The sequence below is a fragment of the Pomacea canaliculata genome, linkage group LG2, assembly GCF_003073045.1.
Source record: "Pomacea canaliculata isolate SZHN2017 linkage group LG2, ASM307304v1, whole genome shotgun sequence".
Lineage (NCBI taxonomy): Eukaryota > Metazoa > Mollusca > Gastropoda > Architaenioglossa > Ampullariidae > Pomacea > Pomacea canaliculata.
The window spans coordinates 10,214,344-10,233,403 of record NC_037591.1 but is presented as its reverse complement, the minus strand read 5'-3'; the positions used below and the strand labels follow the sequence as shown (position 1 = coordinate 10,233,403).

Sequence of the window (19,060 nt, the reverse complement as noted above, 5' to 3'; positions counted from 1 at the left end):
TCCTCTTTCATGTTTCTGGTGTGTGTGTGCGTCCATAAGAATATTTAATTAATTTTACGTGTGTGACGTTTGTCATGCGGTATGAGCCACCGTGCGGGTTATCAGCACACTATGAATCGATTCCCCTGTAAATTTTCTAAAGTACCCTTGTTTACTGTATTTTTCTGTAATAGATGCTTTTTTTTTTTTTTTTTTTTGTCTATACGTGTGTTTGTTTCCTCCTTCCCTTCCATCATATATATTTAACAGTAGATATATATTTTGGTCCTGTATTTTTTTTTACAAATAAAGTTGTCTACGGTTTATGTGCGCTTTGAACGAGCCCTTTAATCTAGGCAAAATTTATTATTGGGTCGGTTTTGTTTAAGCTGCACGTACTCTGTCTTAACTTAATGGTAACGAACCAAATAGCACTTTTTTTTTCTTCTTCTTCTTCTCTCCCTCTCACAACCATCTAGTGATGTGAATGGATTCTTGCGTAAATTATTTTATAGTAATTACGACGTGCCTGTTGTATAACACTAATAAATTCAATATACCTTTTCAAATAAATTTTACGTTTCCTCTAAACTGTACATTATTCGCACTAATTTCACTCTTCGCAATCTTGACAAATAAACTCGGCGCCGATCATTTACACCTATGTCCTTTGACCTCTCTATTCAACCAATCAGAAATGAGCGCTAGAGGGAGGGTCGAGCAAATAATGTAATGCAAACACGACATAGTCGTTCTTCATGGCATGAGCCAGCCGCCATGATAGGATGAAAATGGTGCGTGCTGAAAGTCATATCTGCGAAGCTAATTGGAACACTTTAACCTCAGTTATTTCTCTGAAACTGTCAGACGGAGTTACTTTCAGTGTTATTAGTGCACTCGACGTTGAAAATTGTGAACTTTACGGCGTAAAGTGACGATTTCTATGCAAGAGATTGACGCAAATGGATGTTTTCAGTACAAGGACGTGTCCCGGTCACGTGGTTTTGTGGTATTTTTGCGGGTTTTCGTATCGTTGATTAAGAAGCGCTTTCGTAATTCTCTATGCCTTCAGAATTTGGTCTGTGATTTGTGGGACACATTTGTGCTGTTTGTGTTCTGTAGCTACTGCAGGAGATCTGCTGTTCGACACATGGCAAAGCGTTCGCATGCAAATTCGATGCGAGGGAAATAATCGAAGTCACGTGCTTACAGACGATGAGGAACATGTCGATACAATGAAAATTCCCATAATGACATAAATTTCTATCTGAAATGTTTTAACAGTTTTTATATGCACAATTGGACGACCTGTTGTTTTCGTGTGTGCGGTGGAATGTGTTTTTCTGCTGTTATATTTTTATGTCGGGCCCACTGCCACTGAGGCTATGCTGCATGGCCGCGATGGCTCCCGCGCTGACTGAGGCGGCTACACAGGCGAAGATTAAATTGCCCGACACCAGCAGTGCGGCGTCAGTAGAGTCCCCAGTTGTTAACGGACGGGATTTTCACCAACCTGCACGCAGTAATTCACTGAGTAAATCAGAGAAGAGTCCTTGTGTTGTGAAATTACCACAGGTTGTAAAGTCCCAGGGAGTCCTGGCGACTGGTTCTGTATCGCACCTGAACGGGGATCTCAGATTACTGGCGTCACAGAAGTCAGCAACAACTGTTGGCAAACTCAGTACAGTCAAAGTATCTGGAAGATTTAAAGATCTCATCGCCGGCCGAACCAGCTCCTTTCAGAACGAGGTGATCAAAACACTTGGTTATAACGGAAAGCTAGTGCAAAGAATGAATGATCCATCGTCTGGACTAAGAAATGAGGAAGCCGAAAATTGTCGCAGGCAATCACAAAATGGGTCAAACAGACTGCCTTATGGCGACACATTTATGACGGATTTGATGGGAGGCAAACAGCAAACAGAACTTACTAGTGGTCAGGCTAATCAGATTGGGGCGACAAAAAATATGTGCAAGGGTACGCAAGAGGGAGGTAGGCTTAAGAGCAGCAGGAACAATGCCACCCGCGAGACCGGCGGGCAGCATGCCCAGAGACCGAACGCACCCTCGGCATCTGCAACATCAGATGCGGCTCATGGGCAGGGCTTATCGATTTACTCTTTCGTAGATAGTGTCGAAAGTGATGCTAATGTGGAAAAAATGCGCGCTGAGGCCAGCAAGAAACAGGCACAGTTGGAAAGACGAATGGAGTTCCTCTTGCGTCGTTTACGTAGGGTTCAAGGTCGACAAATGGAAGGTCATGTGCGACATCAACTCAGGCACTTCGTTGCCTACCAGCAAAACAACCTCCAGACTGTTACAAAACCGATTAATCCGTCCAGTTTTACGAACGATGGGAGCGGGGATCTCAAAGCAGAACTGTGCAGTGATGACGCGAAAAACTTGTCGACCGCTGCTCTGGTCGACTTGGTACATAGGATGCAAGCTTCTCAGGCCGTGCCAGCCTCCAGCACGCGTCCCGTGCCTTCCGTCAAGCCCGAGGTGACAAATGTATTGACGATGGCAGACGATGTCCGCAGAGAGACAAGAGTGACTGCTGAAAAGTTCCTTATGAATCTCCACTTCATGCAGTCAGCTTTGGACTCTGATGCCACAGAGAGCAGCTCAGGGGGGGAGAGCTGTGAGGAGGATGAGGTAGCAGGTCATCATCCTACTTCTGCACCACTGTAAGTTCATGCTTTGGACAGTTTCATTTTGTGAAATTAATTACTTTGTAAATTTCCTGTTTATGCTTATGTGAAAGCTTAAGGTCTGCAAAGAGATGAGGGAAAATACATAATATTTCTATGTTCAGCAGTGTTCTAGTATGTTCTTGATAATCTGTTTTTAGTGGAAAAAAAAGTAAAACGAGAACACCCAGTTACTTGAAGTTGTGTGGCACATCTCAACCTGGAAACTGCTCAACTGAAGACCGTTTTTGTGTAAAGATAATGCTGACTCACTGTGGTTTTCTTTGGGTGGGGCTAGCATATCTTTCGTATATAAAAATCTGTGGATAAGGACAAGTAGGATCTGTCAATTAAGCTGAAGGCACAGTTACACAAGCACAGATGATTTAGAAACTGGGGTAGTAATGAGAATTCATCACATTTTGGCTTTTGCCATTTCAGCAAATTTAATATTAAGAAGGGGTAGTACCACTTTTAGTGGGTTTTTCCCCCCAGTAGCTTGACTTTTGGTTACAATTATATTGTCTTAAAAGAGAGTTGACAAAATTAGGATGGTGACTAGATAAAAGTATAGATATTTTATTTGTGCAGTAAATCGCCAAGTATCATCCATTTTACAAAGAATGCGAGATAGAAGAAACCTTGCAATTTATTTGTTCAGAAGAGATAACTTACACTTGAGGGAGTGTTAACATTCCTGTGTGGTCTGAGGTATGTTTTTAACTGCTGCTGTTAATGATAATTTGGCAAACCATTGACAACTTGGCATTGGTTGAGAAAGAAACATGTGGTGATTGGTAAAATGAAATTTTTATGATGATGATGAAACCTCAAAAAGTTTTTATACCGCGAGCATATCTGCTAACCCAAGGATCAGCATATTGCTTGTTTTTGTGAAAGAGGTGAGGTTGCAGAGAGGTCTTACAGCCCCACCCAAGGACCACAGAGTTTTGTTGGGTGATGAGAGCATTCAGATAATCATAAATCATTATTTTACTAGCTACTATTAGCAAAAGGTAGAGTGTCTTAAGTTCAGTATTATAAATGAAAAAGTCTTAAGAAGGAGATCATGAAAGAGCCTTCTTAACTAGAAATTTTATTTAATCTATAACTAAATCATTTGGTCTCAATAGAGAACTTGCACTTTTATATCATAGGCAGTTTATGTGCAGTGAGCTTTGAAAAGTTGACCATGTCTAGGATATATGTGGATAGCCAACAATAACCTCTGTTTGGCAAATTTACCTGAAACATCGTGCGACCGGTTTACTCATTAATAATGACCATACCTTCTAAGACTTAAACTGCATATTTTTTGGGGAGACAGGCTGTTTTAGCATAGACAGCCCTGTCGTAATATCATCAGTAGCAGAAAAGGGGGTCATAAAGAGTAGTGGTACTAGTCATGGATGATAGACAAAATATGTGATGCAGGCTATTACTAGGAAGGATATTATCAGCAGTCAGTAACTGGAAGTGAAAAAATCGGTGGCTTTGTATATTCCCCTGTCATTTTATTTATTTAAATTATAGTTGCAAGTTTATCTGGTGTGAATGCTTATGAATCCTAGCAGAGATAGGATTGTAGAAGCTCAGCAGCATGAATGAAATGTCAAAAAAAGGAGGTGGCAATGAAAAAGCCTTTTGTAATTAATGATAAAACATTTTGTTAAATAGGTGAGTTTTGAACAGATTGTTACAATGGCAAAATATACCTATTTGAAAAGTGTTTCTTTTTTAAACTGTTAACACATGGTCAAGTGTTGGAGAGTGTTGGCAGGTTGCCAGCTTCTACTTTCTGGCTAAGATAAAATTAGCTCTTTTTGTATGTGTGCTTGCTCTGAATTGCCATGGTAATGGGATTTGTGGGTCAAGCTGACCTTATCTTCTTAGGTTTTGGTAATGCTAAGAGTAATTTGTGGGAAACTGCTAATTAAATACACTATTTTTATTAACAAGGCGTTAAACAAATAAATTTATCTTATACAGCTATAACTTATGGTTTTTTTGATTTATTCTATTTTTCCTTCTACGGTAGTCTTGGTTTAGGATTTTATGTGGGAATAGGTTTAGGATTTTATGTGGGGATATTTCCATGTTTTAAACCAGCCATATTGCTATCTTGATGCTGATATACAGACAATTCAGTGTAGAATATACCATCAGTTATTTAATAAGGGTTATGGCCTTTCTTTGGACGCCTTAAGGGCAAGTGTTACTGGCTCTGACATTTTGTCAAGCTTAGTTGGAAAGCTGCCTGAAGTCTTGTAAGATTTGTTAATCTGAAATATTATGAAGAAAACAGAATTAAATTATGGAGTATTCACCATATGAAGGATGATATTTGAAGATTATGTCAGCATCATTGCAGTCAGATTTTTTTTCTAACCCTTTTCTTCAAATAATGGAGAGAAGAAAAAAACACTCACTATTCATCACTAATCAAAGCTGTAGCATTGGATATCCTCTTGGCTTTCATTTCTATCTCAAAAAGCATCTTCCCAACTTTCCCAGACTTTAGAGGCCAAAGGTGAATTAATGTATCCGATTCCAGCTCATTATTTGTAAACTCCTGTCAGCTGGTTACAAGTGACTGAAGCTCTGCACACACAAACAATCAAAAAGGATCCCATCACCAGCATACACTTCTATAGCCAGGAAAACAAAGCATAGATCATGCGTGCTATTCTGTTCTATAAGATAGGATATATTGTTGACAGTGTGGCATTAAGACTAGTCTGTGATAGGCTAGAGATTCTGAATTGGTTGTGGTAAGTAGATCCAATGTATCAAAATTGAGAATGTAATAAATCGGGAATGATGATTATTTTATTAATTTGTGATGAAATGTGTGAACCATAGATTTTTATATCTTCATAAACTATCTTTCCTTCTGCAACAAATCTGTTCAGTGTATTGAGAGTAAAATAGGTACATTTACTAATGGGATCATAGAGATACTGCTACACATGTACAATAACTACATCATGTGTTGCATTACAGAAGTCATTACTATTGTTCAGTGTTCAGGTGGGTTATATTGCTTTAAGGGCTCTTTATGGTTCCCCCTTTAACAATATAGTCACAAACCCTATCTCAAATAAAAATAAGGTGGGAATCACTATATTATCATTGTATTACAAATTTATAGATGACGCAAGATCTTACTGGTATCTGGTTTGGTTTGGTTTTGATTATTTTAGGGTGCGGAGAGCTGAGTGGAAATGGGCAGTGGAGCGTGCAGCGGTCGCTTCCCGATGGACGTGGCTACAGGCCCAAGTGTCTGACCTGGAGTATCGCATTCGCCAGCAAAGTGACATCTATAAACAGATTCGTCTTGCCAAGGGACCTGTAAACCTAGGAGATCCTCCCACACCTCAGGACCTCCTGCAGCATGTTCACCGAAACTCCATAGAAACCCGAATACCTGTCAGTGCGGCATCTTTGCCCTCTAGTGGCACAGAAGTGTCTCCATGCAATGTGTCGGCTGTGATGTCCAATGTTGATAGGCAAGCCAGCCGACTAACTCAGTCTCTAGGAAACTGTTTGTCACCAGCTACATTGAGCCCAACTTCCTCCATGAGTAGTTCCCGCCCAAGGTCCACAGTTTCTTCACCGCCTCTGACACAAAATGGTTTTGTTGAGTCTCCTTTTAGCACCAGTGGAGGTGAGACAGACACCGCTGAAAGCAGCCCTCTTGGACAGTCTAGTGATCAGCATCTGTCTGCTGCAGTAGTAGATTTGAGTCCTGTCTTGGATCCTACCTGCCGGGCAGCGCGTTGTTTGCCTCTGAAGCATCCTTTGCGGAAACGTAAATTGTTGAGGACTAGTGGTTTGCATTTAATGTCTCGTAAGGCTGCACGCTTGTCTACAATCAAATGCCACTGTCATCATCCAGTGATGCCGTGTGTGGTGTGTAGCGGACGTGTAAACAACATGCAGCCTTTGGAACCAGACTACATGCCTTTTCGAGAGCGTGTTGCACTTCTTGACTCATCTTACCACCATGTTCTTTCATTTCCTGAAGGTAAATTTTTTTATGAAAAATGCAGCAGTATTTGTGGTTTTCTTTTAATTATAAGAAGCAGAGCAGAGGTATTCATGTATGGGTCTTCTATGTTTTATTTGAAATACAGAAATGTGATTTTTTTTTCCCCCTGTGATTTTTGTCGACTTGCCACTTTCTGCAGCCAAAGCTGATAAGCAAATATTTTGGGGCTCTGGTGTGTCAATAGAAATTCCAGTGTGACCAGAAAGAGTGAACTTGCTTTGATGCACTAGCTTGAACAAATTAGACTTTCCATTGATCGTTTTATAAATGGGGAGGAGGGTGGGGATGGTTTCCTTGTCTTTTTTCTGTTATAGAGATAAAAAACAAATTACATCTGTTTCTGAATTGTGGGTTATTACACCTGAAATGCTGATTTTTAATGTAGAATACAGGAAATGTATATACATTAAACACTGGTTTATTCAGCCGTGAATAAACAGTTGTACAATAATAATAATACAGTAAGGAATCATGTTCAGCAATCTTTTATAATGAGTATTTTTATATGGTTATTTTTATATCTGGCAACTACCAACTCTTCCAACAAATCAGTCACCTCTTTCCTGCTCTCATGAATTTTTGCATGATGGCATTAAAGTAAGCCAGATGGTCAATGAATCAACTGATGAAAATTTAGGAACAGGATTTAGGTGGGCTTTTTTTTTCCTCACCATGGTTTTTTTTTTAAAAAATTGTTGAAGTGATAATAATTTTATAGTAAAACGGTATGTAACCAAAGAAGTGTTGAACACAGAAAAAATATGTAATTTATAATTGTGCTTAAAAATAAAGATTTCAACCACCTATATTATTTTACATATTTTATATATCACGCATTCAGTATTGTGTATTTTTATATGCTGTTTATTTAAGTTTATTCATTATTATCAACTCTAAGAAATTGTGGAGGGCTGGCCAATTTACAAAACCCCTAAATCCTGTTTGGTTTTAGTTGATCGGCCTTTTGTTTACAAGATAATAATGCCATGTTACACAAAATATTATCAGAAATGTCAGCTAGTAAACATAGATGAAAGGGGCATTCTTCTAGAGAGAAAACAATATATTACTTAATAAATTATGGGATTTTTCTGCCGTGGAAAGCTCGTTATTATGATGACACATTGGTGATGACTTCTTAATATATATGTTAATTCCAGAATTGTGCCCATTTGTCTTGTCCAAACTGGTGTACAAATATGCAGTTGCTGATATACATTTTCAGACCGAATCAGTATGAAAAATGCATCAAAAAGCAGCCTGCATATTGAAGTTTTGCCAAAAGATCCTTTCAGATGCAAGATATAGCACATACACCAAGACATCATACATGAAAGTTAACAGAGATCTCTGAAAATTTAGGTTGTTAAAAGCTGTTAAAGAAGCATCATTGTTAGATTAAATTTGAATACTTATTTTCAAGGTACGAAAAAGATGTTCTGTGCTAGGTAACATTTTGTATATATGTGTGTGTCCACACACTGTTGTAAATCACAGATGGTACTTGTGTACACTTACCAGATGTCAAATAACTGTTGAAGATGTGGCTGCTACTATTAATCCTTAAAAATAAATTTAACTGCCAAATAGGTCAGTGGCCCCTTACACCAGTGGTTCTAAAAGTATTTTGGACCGCGGACCACAAAGGCCAAAAATCACTCTGTACCATAAATTTCAAATTTAAATTGCCGCATTTGTTTCATTACAATTCAAAACTAAATGTACTTTTGTGACAGTAGTATAAGTTCACACAAGATAACATACTTCTTTGAGAACCACATCATTACAGTACTATTAGCTCCACAAAATGTAGATTTTTAAAAGTTTTGTATGTGTGTGGAGAGAGAGAGAGCGGGGGGCATTAATTAGCTTACAAGATTTTTTTTTGTTGTTGAAAACCCACCAAATTAGTTGATACATATATTCAGCAGCACATATCAGGTTTTCCCATAATGCAAAAAAGTTTCATAAATCATGTAAGAAAGCTATTCATCACATAAAGAAAATTGTAGGGAGTAGAGTTAAAAAGTAATGGGAAGCCCTGAAAATTCCAGTCTGCTGTTCTTAATTACAGTTTCAAGCAACAAGTATCATTATTTAATGTTCTTTCAAAATAATTTTTAACCCAGCATAGTCAAGTAGATAAGGTTTGAGCTTTGTTGAGCACATCTATTGGGTACATCTAATCTATTGTCCCTCTCCCTCCCTTCCCACCACCCACTAACAACAATGGTGAAGTGAGCTGAGAAAATTAGAAAAGTGGAACTAGGGCTTGGCTGGTGCTAGTTTTTAAGCCTTCTGGCCTGGGGTTAGTTCCTCTAATCCAAATTCTAATTCCTTGATGTTTTGAAATAACTAGAATCAGATATTGTTTTTAAAATATTTCAGCTGTGTGCAGTATTTTATGGCTGGAGTTAAGTGTGGCATTAAGACCTTTTCATTTGGGTTACAATATAATTTCAAAAACCTAAGCAGGATGAAAAATTTAAAGTCTTAATGGCACCCATGGTATGTCTCCCATTTTTTATATTAAAAAAACAAAACTAGTATAAGAAACTATAATTACAATGATTATTAAAATTTTGATAGACTTTCACATTTTGTTCCAGACTATATTTAAACAGACATCACTACCATTAGTTAACAGTCAGGTCTTTGATCTCAACTTTAATCATTTTACAACCTTTGGTCACTCCATTGTTGTTATTAGAATATCGCACAGTTAATTAGGTCCATTGAGTTATTACATGCCTTATTATAGCACAGCTTCCCAATCAGAAAACAAACCTTTGGGCATCTAGTGATGACATTTTCTTGTTGCAGATGTTCCACTTTCTGTTCACTTTGAGGGTTTGTTGCGATCTGGTGAGTGGCAGAACAAACCTCAAGTCCGTCGCCATAGAACAGAATACAGGTGAGTGAAGCGTTCCCTGCCAGGAGTGTTAGAAGCAACGAAGAAAGATGTGTTTGCAGAGTAAAATTAAATACAATTTTTTTTTTTTTAATATATATATTTTGGTTGATTGGTGTATTGTGAGCTAAACTTCATGGCTTATGCTATTGGCAGTTTATACATGCATGCATGATTGCTTAATGAATCGTATATGGAAAATGTGAGGATTTTTTGTGCATGCAACATCTAGGAATAAAAACTTAACGTAACCTACTAGGAATTGTAATTTGATAAATTTAAAAACTTGATAAGGTTTTTAACTTTGTATTTAGAAGAAGCTTGACTGAGAACATGACAAAAATTACATTTTTTCATCACTTTGCGTAATCTTGGGAAAATATAACGGTCTTGGTCTAAAGACAATGAACTGCTCTGGCTCCTGACCTTTAAGTGTGCTTCATGATAATGATGAAATACAGAGTTTTGAGATGTTGGAGTATGGTTATTGTAAATCTTGAGCTGGTAACACATAAAATAAGAGAAACAAAAAACAGCAGGTATTCTTTTTTCACGGGTAGGGTAAAGTTACATGTCTACATGTTCCTAAAAGTCTAGCTGCACAGTTACAGCAGACTAAGCATCCTTTGCTTGACATGTTCACCTCTGTTGTAATTAGCTACTTTCACCTATTGATAGTGTTTTAATTAAATTGTAAGGTCTAAGAATTCATTAACAACACCTTTGCTTTTAATTCTTAAATGATCACACCCTTTCTCTGACTAAAAGGTATGCTAAACTGTGTTATTTTTTTTATTTTTTATTTTATGTGTACTTGTTGTGGCCCTATGCTCCTTGAGGATTAACAAGGAATAAACCAATACTTAAAAGGACAGATTTCAAATGCCTTGATACTTTTGCATGCTTCTATGGCCTGTCATGCTACCTCTTATTGTATCGGTACACGTGGCATCAGATTTTGCCTTTGCTGGTTTTCCAGCAGCTTCTCTCACAAACTCATCTTGTCAAGTTTCTCCTGTTGCCTTTACTACTATTTCTTAATTTTCTTGACATGAGATGGCCTTTGCTGGTGGTAAGATGTTAAGCAACATTATGCTGCTATATACTGCTACTACTGTGGCAGTCTGATGGCACATTGGTTAGCGCCTCTCACCAATACAATGAAGGTTGGCTGTCCTGGATTCAGCTCTCGTCTTGGGCATACTGTTCTTTCTCTGCAAGTGGCATCTGTTTACAAGGTTGGCTGTTCCCTCCTGTTGCCTTTGGAAGGCGTGCACTATCTGGCTCTTCCTTGCTGTGTTCATATTCCCTGGCTTTTCACAACTGTTCTCTACAAGTGATTTTCAGTTTTGTAGTCGTGCCATCTCATAAGCAGGGAAGACTGGTTATGAAACATGCATCAACTTGGTCACATTAAATGAAGTACATATCTGGAAAGATCCTTTTTCTAGTTTCTGGATTATTGATAAGAGAGCAGTGCTTCAGCATGCAGTTGATCTGTATCTTTTGTTGTCCAAACTTACACCTTGCAAGAAGTCGGACAGCTGGGTGTGAATAACATGTGCATAAACACTTAAGCTGGTCATCAACTGACCAAAAAAAAAAACAACCGATGGAAACAAGTTAGCGTTATTCAGGCAAAAAGCTGTACATATATGGTTATTGGAGTAAGAGAATAACACCTAATTTCTATTTTATAAATCCTTTCCAAACACAGAGAGCTCATTTTTTTCCGAGTGCATGGGAAGGTTGAAGTCACATGATCACACAAATTGCACATTTTCTCATAATCGCCATGACAACAACAGAATTTAGACATATGGTCATGTAGTGCAGTCTTTTTTTCCCCTTTTTAATTTAAATGAAAACTTTGGAATTTCCAAAAATAATGCTGCAGTTCAACCCTCAGTTCCTACTATGGCACTACATCAATGATCACCTGTGTCTAGTCGGTTTAATTTTCTAACAGTCTGACATTTCCCTTAGTTAATGAAATACTGACTACCAAGTTGAAGTGCTTTGGTAGATTGGATTTTTATTTATTTATTTATTTATTTTTTTGCCAGGGTGATCTTTTTCGCTATGTTTTCATTGTGTTGATTGTTTCATTTCTACTGTCATTATTTGGCCAAGCACACAGAGGACAAAAAGTTAATTGCGAATTACCTTGGTAGTTGTTCTCTATATCCCTTGCTATCTTGATATCTCTATCATGCATAAGGAATTTTGTTCTGTTATCCTGACTTGAATAAAAGTTGTTGCTTACATGCTTTTGCAGACGTCAGAAATGTTTGCCAAGCACAGCAGACAACAGGAAGACCGGGCGACAGTTTAGAAAGAGTGCTGCCTCTGTGATCATCTCATCAGCCAGTGAGTGCACATTTTTCTTTGCATTTATAGTGTGGATTTAATTATGCAGAGCAAAATCCATGATACATTTATCAGACAGTGCAGCATACAACAGAATGAAATTTCTTGCTTCCGCATAAGCTTTCTACCTTCATGGTTTCAAAATACACCTGTTGTTTTACTTTAATTTGTCGTGGACCTAAAAAATTGTATATTAAGAACCAGTTTCATCTTTAAGAACAATATTGGTTATAATCTTGCCTGTGGGGCATCTAAAAATAAGCTTTTATTCACCTTTTTTCTTGTGTACAGTCACATAGGGTAATATCTCTAGCATATTTCAGTCAAGAATAATGGAGGGTTTTTTTCGTATTAGACACAAACGGATGTAGTAGGTTGATACTAAAATGGATCATTCAAAGAACTTGCAAAGACTGTTACAATTATGTTGAAATAGCTCGTAATGCTTGGTATGAATATTCTTTTTTTCCATCACTCGTGAGAATGTTATTGTGCACCTGGTAATTTTTAAAGTGCATAAAATCTTGGTGTTTGACAAATTTTATATGCCAACATTTAAATGTGCAGAAATCCGCAGCAAATATGAACACAAAACAGGACGAAAGGGGCCACCAGCTCGAGGGAAGAGGCTTGGAAAGCGAGCCATGAACGCTGAGCTGAAACGCCGCAGGGCTGCACAGTTTGCAGCCATGGGTAGGTTTTCATAAAAGTTCTTGTTCTAGTAGCTGTGGTTTTTTGTGTCTCCTTTTAAAAATACATCTTCATTGTCAAGAAATGATACTTATTTTCAAGAAATGCATCACCAATCTCTACTTAAAAGCTTGTTTGGTAGATAAATTGTAGTCCTCTAATTTTTGGTAGTTGAGAAGGGAAGTTGTTAGAAGTCAAATTTTTCTTGGGGCTAGCTTTTTGTGAGGTCAGTATCCGTGGCATCTCCTACACTGCATAGCCTTACCTCAATCCTCTGTGAAATCTCGAACCCATTGCCAAACTCAAGTGTTCATGTGACAGTGCTAGTAGGCAGTTTGCATCGTCGTTTGATGAGGGTCTTTTATTCAACAGCAATGAAGAACAAGAGCAATAAGACACCTAGCGAGACTGCTAGCAATTACTACGACACTCCAGCAGCCTCACCTCTGTCGCGTGATCAGCTTTCAGCCAGTTGCCCTGGTTCAACCATGAAAGAAGTCAAAGAAGTCCGAAAACGTCGCGGAGAAAGTGCCTATGACATCAACAATATTGTCATTCCATTCAGCATGGCTTCTTCAATCCGTGTGGAGAAACTACAGTACAAAGAGATTGTGACCCCTAAGTATGTAAACTTTCTTAAACTTTCCGATGTTTCTCCTGGGTAGCTATTTGAAGAGCATGTTTTTTCAGTAATGGCAGTAATTCATTTTTTTTTTTTTTTACTTGCCCTTTTTTAAGAATGAATAGAAATAAGCAAATTGCATGTGAAAATTATTGTGTGTATAAAGTAAGGATGTTGCTTCTGACTAGGATATAGATCCTCATGATAGTGAAAACACTAGACAAATTCTGCATTTCTTATGTATTAACCTACTGTTTAAGTATATTAAACAGCAACAGCTCGTTATCCTGAGTGTGACTAGTGACAGAAAGTACTGCTGTAAAATATGTCATGGGTTGGTTTCATGATGATCTTCTGTATAGTGCATGATTTAATATTATAAATCTAAGGCTATATGAAGTAACACAGAAATGGATATTAGGTTTTATTTGCTTTTAACTGAATAATAGTTCCTAGTTATTTCTTGGATATGCAGGTGGCGAGATCTGACTTTAGACGAGATCCCAGCAGAAATCATCAAAGTTGAAGATCACGAACACAAGTCAAATGGACTCATTGCGAAAAAATCTCCTGATGAAGAGGTCACTATTTTTTTCTGTTATTTTTTAGTCCTAAAGAATTATGCTTTTAATATACATTTAAAATTGTTTGTGTTCCTTCCTCACAAAAAAAGTTATAGGACAATGATAGCGATGGAGTAATACACTAGTACATCTCTAAAATACTAAAATTTACAGAAAGTAGCAAACTTTGTACTGTTTTTTCCAGGTGAACTGGTGCTCAAATTTTCAATATTTGTAGCTGCAAAGCTTTAAGGGTCTCTGATTTATTTGGTGGACAAAAATAGAATTAACTCACTCTGACCCGGCCGGATTTGAGGATTAGACTTTTGGTTTGATCTGCCTCCTTGTGATTTTTCTGTTTGAAGCCCATCTGCCAAATAAGAAATACTATTTTTGATGGTAAAATTGCTAGTTCCGTCCATCCAGCAACCCCCTGTGGGTCTATGTTCAGTCTGGCGTTAAACTGGAGATGTAAACTCTCAGGTTAGAGGATGAGGGGTGAGTTGGTTGAGTTTGTGTTCTCCCTGTCAACTGATAATTTCTGACTAATGGGGAAGGGACAGCTGGAATTGAAGTAAATATTCAGAATAACTCCATAGTCATGTCATCTGGTAAGTACTCAAAGAAAGTAATTTTACTATCAAAAATGGTATTTTCCAGTAGTACTGTTTTTGTGTTGCCAAAAATGGCCACTTTGTTTTTGTCTTCAGCAAACAGTACAATAAACAAGACCAAAAAATACAATGCAAAATACCAGAGTAGGAAAACTTGTATGTAATTTTATGCATTTTTCGTACCAAGAAACTGAAATATAATTTAACAAAAGCAGTCAGAAACATGGTATTTGTCTACTTCTAGATTGTTGCCTGCCTTGTCTAAGGGAGACAATTTTTCTGGACATAGTTCTCGTATCACAAGTCATTTCAAAATAAAAATGTGTGTGATCATGCTTGAGATTTAAGCAGCAACTGCTGAGTGTCTGCAGGTTCATATTACCAGAGTTATAGAAACCAAAGCTTGTATTAGCTGTCAACTTTTGTACTCAGTTTATGGGTTAAATTTGTCAAAAAACAAACATTGAGAATGTTAAAAAGATTTATTAAAAGTCCTTGTTTGCTAAGGTTTGCTTTCAAATATAAAGTGGATGGGCTTATTTTGGCCATGCTTATTGTTGGATAAATAATAAGTCTTTTGCAATAAATAGTGTTTATTTAAACAGCACTGAAATTATTCAACATTTACCAAAAGTTGGCTAACATTCTTTTAAAGTATTAGTTTCTTTTCAAACTCAGTTTGTTTCTGACTTGCTTGTTTAAATAATATTTTTAAATATATTTGTACATGCAGATTGAAGACATGTCAGATGAGGTCTACATTGAACGACACAAGGTGTGCGAGACAGAGGAAAAGAAGCGGTTTTCCACCATTGTAAAATACCCACCATCGCGCAGGGGCCGTGGCCGCTCTAGCATTGGGCTACAGTCATCTGAAATCAGCAGTCAAGACTTCCTTGTTCCATCAAGTTCTGACATTGGCTGTCAGCCAGTGTCGATGGGAACTCAAGCCAGCCTGGATGCTGGAGAACTCACAGGGGAAGAGTCACAGGATATGCGAAACAGCAGATGCAGCACACCCATTCCACAGGGATCCATCCCCACTTTTCATCTGCCCTCCAATCAGCAGGATGAGGACAGCATGAGCTGCACATATGGTGGGTTATCTGTCCGCCAAGGGCCTATTACCAGTACTGCTATACGAGAGCGGCTGAGTGTCAGCTCCAACCTGGAAGACTTTGGTACAGATTACATTGATACCAGAGATATTCGGGGCACGGAACCTTGGCCGCTTCGCGAGTTCCCACTGACAGATGAAGAAGTCGAGCAGCTGTATATGGAGGACATGGCACACTCCTACAGCCTTCGACCATCGGCCAGCGTTGCAGTGGAAAACATGAGCAGAGCTGAATCATCTGCCTCGGGAAGTCAGCCAGCATCACCCGTACCATCTAGTACATCTGCATCAGCCCTGGGAGACAACGATGCAGCTGACCCAGAATGGGTTGCAGAAGGAGATCCACCCAGAAAGTTGCAGAAGCTAGCAAAGAGATGAGCAAAGTTTGCACCATTTGTTGGTTTACCTTGGTACAGCTCTACAGCAGCTAATGTATGCAAATGAGCATAAATCCACATGAAATTCACTCTCCCCTAGAGTTGGATGTGACCCAGATTCTTGCCCCAACTGGAAGTTAGTGTTCGGGTGGAATGAGCCGAGCTAACCGGCCTATGACATTCATAGCCAGGTTACAGAGGAAGCAAGGAAGAGCTACTCTTGTGCAATTATAGCAAAGCATCCACACTGCTGTTATCATGTGGTACTTAAAAAAAAGAGTGAGCCTTTTATACAGCTGTGGGCGCACACAACAACTGACAGATTCACTGAAATTGTCAGCAACAGATTTCATTATCATCTGTTCCATGTTGCATGGATGTTGAAAAGCCCACTTGACAGAAACAGACTGTGACTGTGGAAGTGAAATGAGCACTGCCTTTATTTGTGTGTGTGGGCGTGTGTTTTAAGCTGTTTAATTCAGTTTAAACAGTGCAGGTCTGATAACAAAAGAGATGAAAAATTATCTGTTTAAGGGTTCATCTTTAAAATTTCTATTGCGAGTGAAACTCAGATCTTACGGGCAGGCAGTGTTTTTTAACTTTATCTCTTGTCAAGTGTTTATCCTGCATGTCCATTGCTCCAGCAAACTATTCACATTAAAGAATTTTACAGTCCCATTAAAAATAAAAGGGGGGAGGGACTAAGTTTAACAAGTCAGGTTTTCAGTTGCTAATTACAATTCTTTATTTACGAGGGGTAAAATAAGCAACTGAGCGCTTTTTTCCATTTAGCCCTCGCCCTTTACAGGGAATGAAATTAACTAAATAAATGAATTAATTAAGCATTATAGAAAAAATTGAATAAACATAAAGAAGGGTGGATATTTACAAGATGGTGGTTAAGAATATATATTTACAAGGTCACCTGGAGTTGGGAGGAATCTATAGAGGCCTCATCTTGTAAGTGTTTAATTAGATGGCGTCGAAAGCAGTTCAGGGAGTGCAATTGCTTGAGATGGAGAGGGAGGCTGTTCCAAAGCACACTTCCTGAGAATTTCAGACTTGATTTGATTTGATTTAATGTCTGTCAAATTACCCCTGATCAAGACATTTATACACTAAGCAGTAGATTTATTTTTCCCTAAGAATGTTTTTTTATTTTAAAAACAAAACGAATGTTTCAAAAATGAATATTTTCAAGATTAACATGCCTAGACTGGCACCTCCTTAGACAATATGTTTCCTCGTGGCTTTTCGTCATCTTCTTTTGTGTTAATAGGCTTTGTACGTCTTCATTTGATGTTTCTTAGGGTTGGGAGTGTGTACATAAAGCTTTGTCTTTAGAGATTTGTGAGGGAAAGAGTAAGTTTGATTTTTAAGCTGGTTAGGTTTGAAGCAAGCAATTTGAGAGGTTTCAGCTGCAGAACATTACAGGTAGTCCTCGACTTACGACGGGGATCCGTTCTCAACGCGGCGTCGTAAACCGAATTTCGACGTAAGTCGGATCATACGTTCATACAGTGCTGTACCATAATAACAGTACAGTACTACAAACACTTAGCCTATCCTAATACCTATCCTAATACAGTACCCTACATAATTATCAATAAACATAAGTACAGTAAAATATTGTAGTACAGTACGTTTAATAATGAAATACTGTACTGTAAGTGCTGTAACAGTAATAAACAGTGTTAGGCTAGGCAGACGTTTCCACAACAACCCTGTCTCATCCACGTTGAACACTTGTTGAGCACAGTAACCACCCTCCTCAATTATCTTAGCCAATGCTTTAGGAAACTCAGTTGCTGCTATCTCATCAGCTTCACCTTGCACTTTAATGTTATGGAAATTGGCACGATCCTTAAACCTCATAAACCAACCCCTACTCGCCACAAATTCTTCACTTTCACTTCCTTCCCCCTTTTCTCTTTTCAACGCCTCAGTCGCCTAGCCTTCTCCTGAATAACCATAAAACTCACAGGGATACGGCGTTGATTTTGGTCTTGCAACCAAAGCGCCAATAATCTGTCCATCTCAGTAATAAGCCCACTACGTTGCTTTGTTATCACTGTCGCTGTAAGTGGGAATGAGTGTCGTAACCACGAAACGACGTAACTCGAGACCGTCGTAACCCGAGGACTACCTGTATACTGTATAAAAGCAGTGGGTCATTTTAAAAAAAGTGGGTAACAAAATACCCCCGATATGAGTCATTTTGCATTTTTGAGGCATACCTTCTGAAGCCATTCAAATCTCTTTTGTTTAATGGTAATGAAATATTAGGTAAATTTCTCAAAGGCTTTAGCGTTTAGGAAAATTCAAAATATAGCAGTTGAGAAGAAAAAACTAGCTGATTTCTTTTTCAACAGTAATTCTCCCCCGACATTCAAGATTCTTCTTATTTGTTATTCAGTTTTATTGCAAGAGACAGAATGCTGAAGAAGTTGCAGAAATTTTAGGAGTCATTTTTCAGTATTGCCTTTATTTTTGGTTACACAAATGATGACATCCTAATTATCCCTAAAAATATGTTAAGGTGAGGAATATACAATCTTCCACAGCTTCATTTGTATTGTGGTCAGTGGATTAGTGGTACTTGTGTGAATGAATCTGACAGAAATGTTGATCATAGTGCATTCTTAAAAGTTTACAAAAAAAGAAAAGCATTTTCCTTATGCCATGAGTGCTTTGGGTTCTCACCTGTTTGTAAAATTTAGTGTAGGATTTTGCCATATTTAGTGCAAAGTGACTGGAATGAGCAGTATGAATGCATGTGGACATTTCATGTTTGCACATGCATAAGCTTCGGAGAGATGGTAGATAAGGATTTTGTAAAGACAGTAGTGTTGCACATATTTCATGATCACCTATGTTGACTTGATGTGGCCGTGTCAGAATGGAATATGACATAAAATCTTATATGCAGACAAATCATGTGGTAATTTTACAGTGTCCATCAGTAGCATGTCTTGAAATTCTGCATCTCTTGCTCCTAAAAGGCGCCTTACCATAGGTAGCACATGTTAGAGCAGGCAGAAGAGTACTCTTATTGTGCTTAGTAGCCCTCTGCTAA

The 19,060-nt window shown here is 38.1% G+C and overlaps 1 protein-coding gene across 1 annotated transcript; it reads left to right on the top strand.

The window, feature by feature from the left end:
• Positions 1-730: 730 nt before the first annotated feature.
• LOC112556146 (KAT8 regulatory NSL complex subunit 1-like) lies at positions 731-17,539 on the top strand. Its single transcript, XM_025224861.1, has 8 exons — positions 731-2,666; positions 5,873-6,696; positions 9,544-9,634; positions 11,910-12,001; positions 12,569-12,694; positions 13,064-13,313; positions 13,789-13,894; positions 15,224-17,539. Exons 1-8 carry the CDS (start codon positions 1,339-1,341, stop codon positions 15,983-15,985), a joined length of 3,579 nt encoding a protein of 1,192 aa, XP_025080646.1. The 5' UTR covers positions 731-1,338; the 3' UTR covers positions 15,986-17,539.
• Positions 17,540-19,060: the final 1,521 nt, after the last annotated feature.

Bases quoted from the DNA above. Each gene is read 5' to 3' on its own strand.
- LOC112556146 (XM_025224861.1), top strand. From the start codon at position 1,339: ATGTCGGGCCCACTGCCACTGAGGCTATGCTGCATGGCCGCGATGGCT. The intron at 2,667-5,872 runs GTAAGTTCATGC...TGATTATTTTAG, and splicing joins CATCCTACTTCTGCACCACT to GGTGCGGAGAGCTGAGTGGA. The intron at 12,002-12,568 runs GTGAGTGCACAT...TTAAATGTGCAG, and splicing joins TGTGATCATCTCATCAGCCA to AAATCCGCAGCAAATATGAA.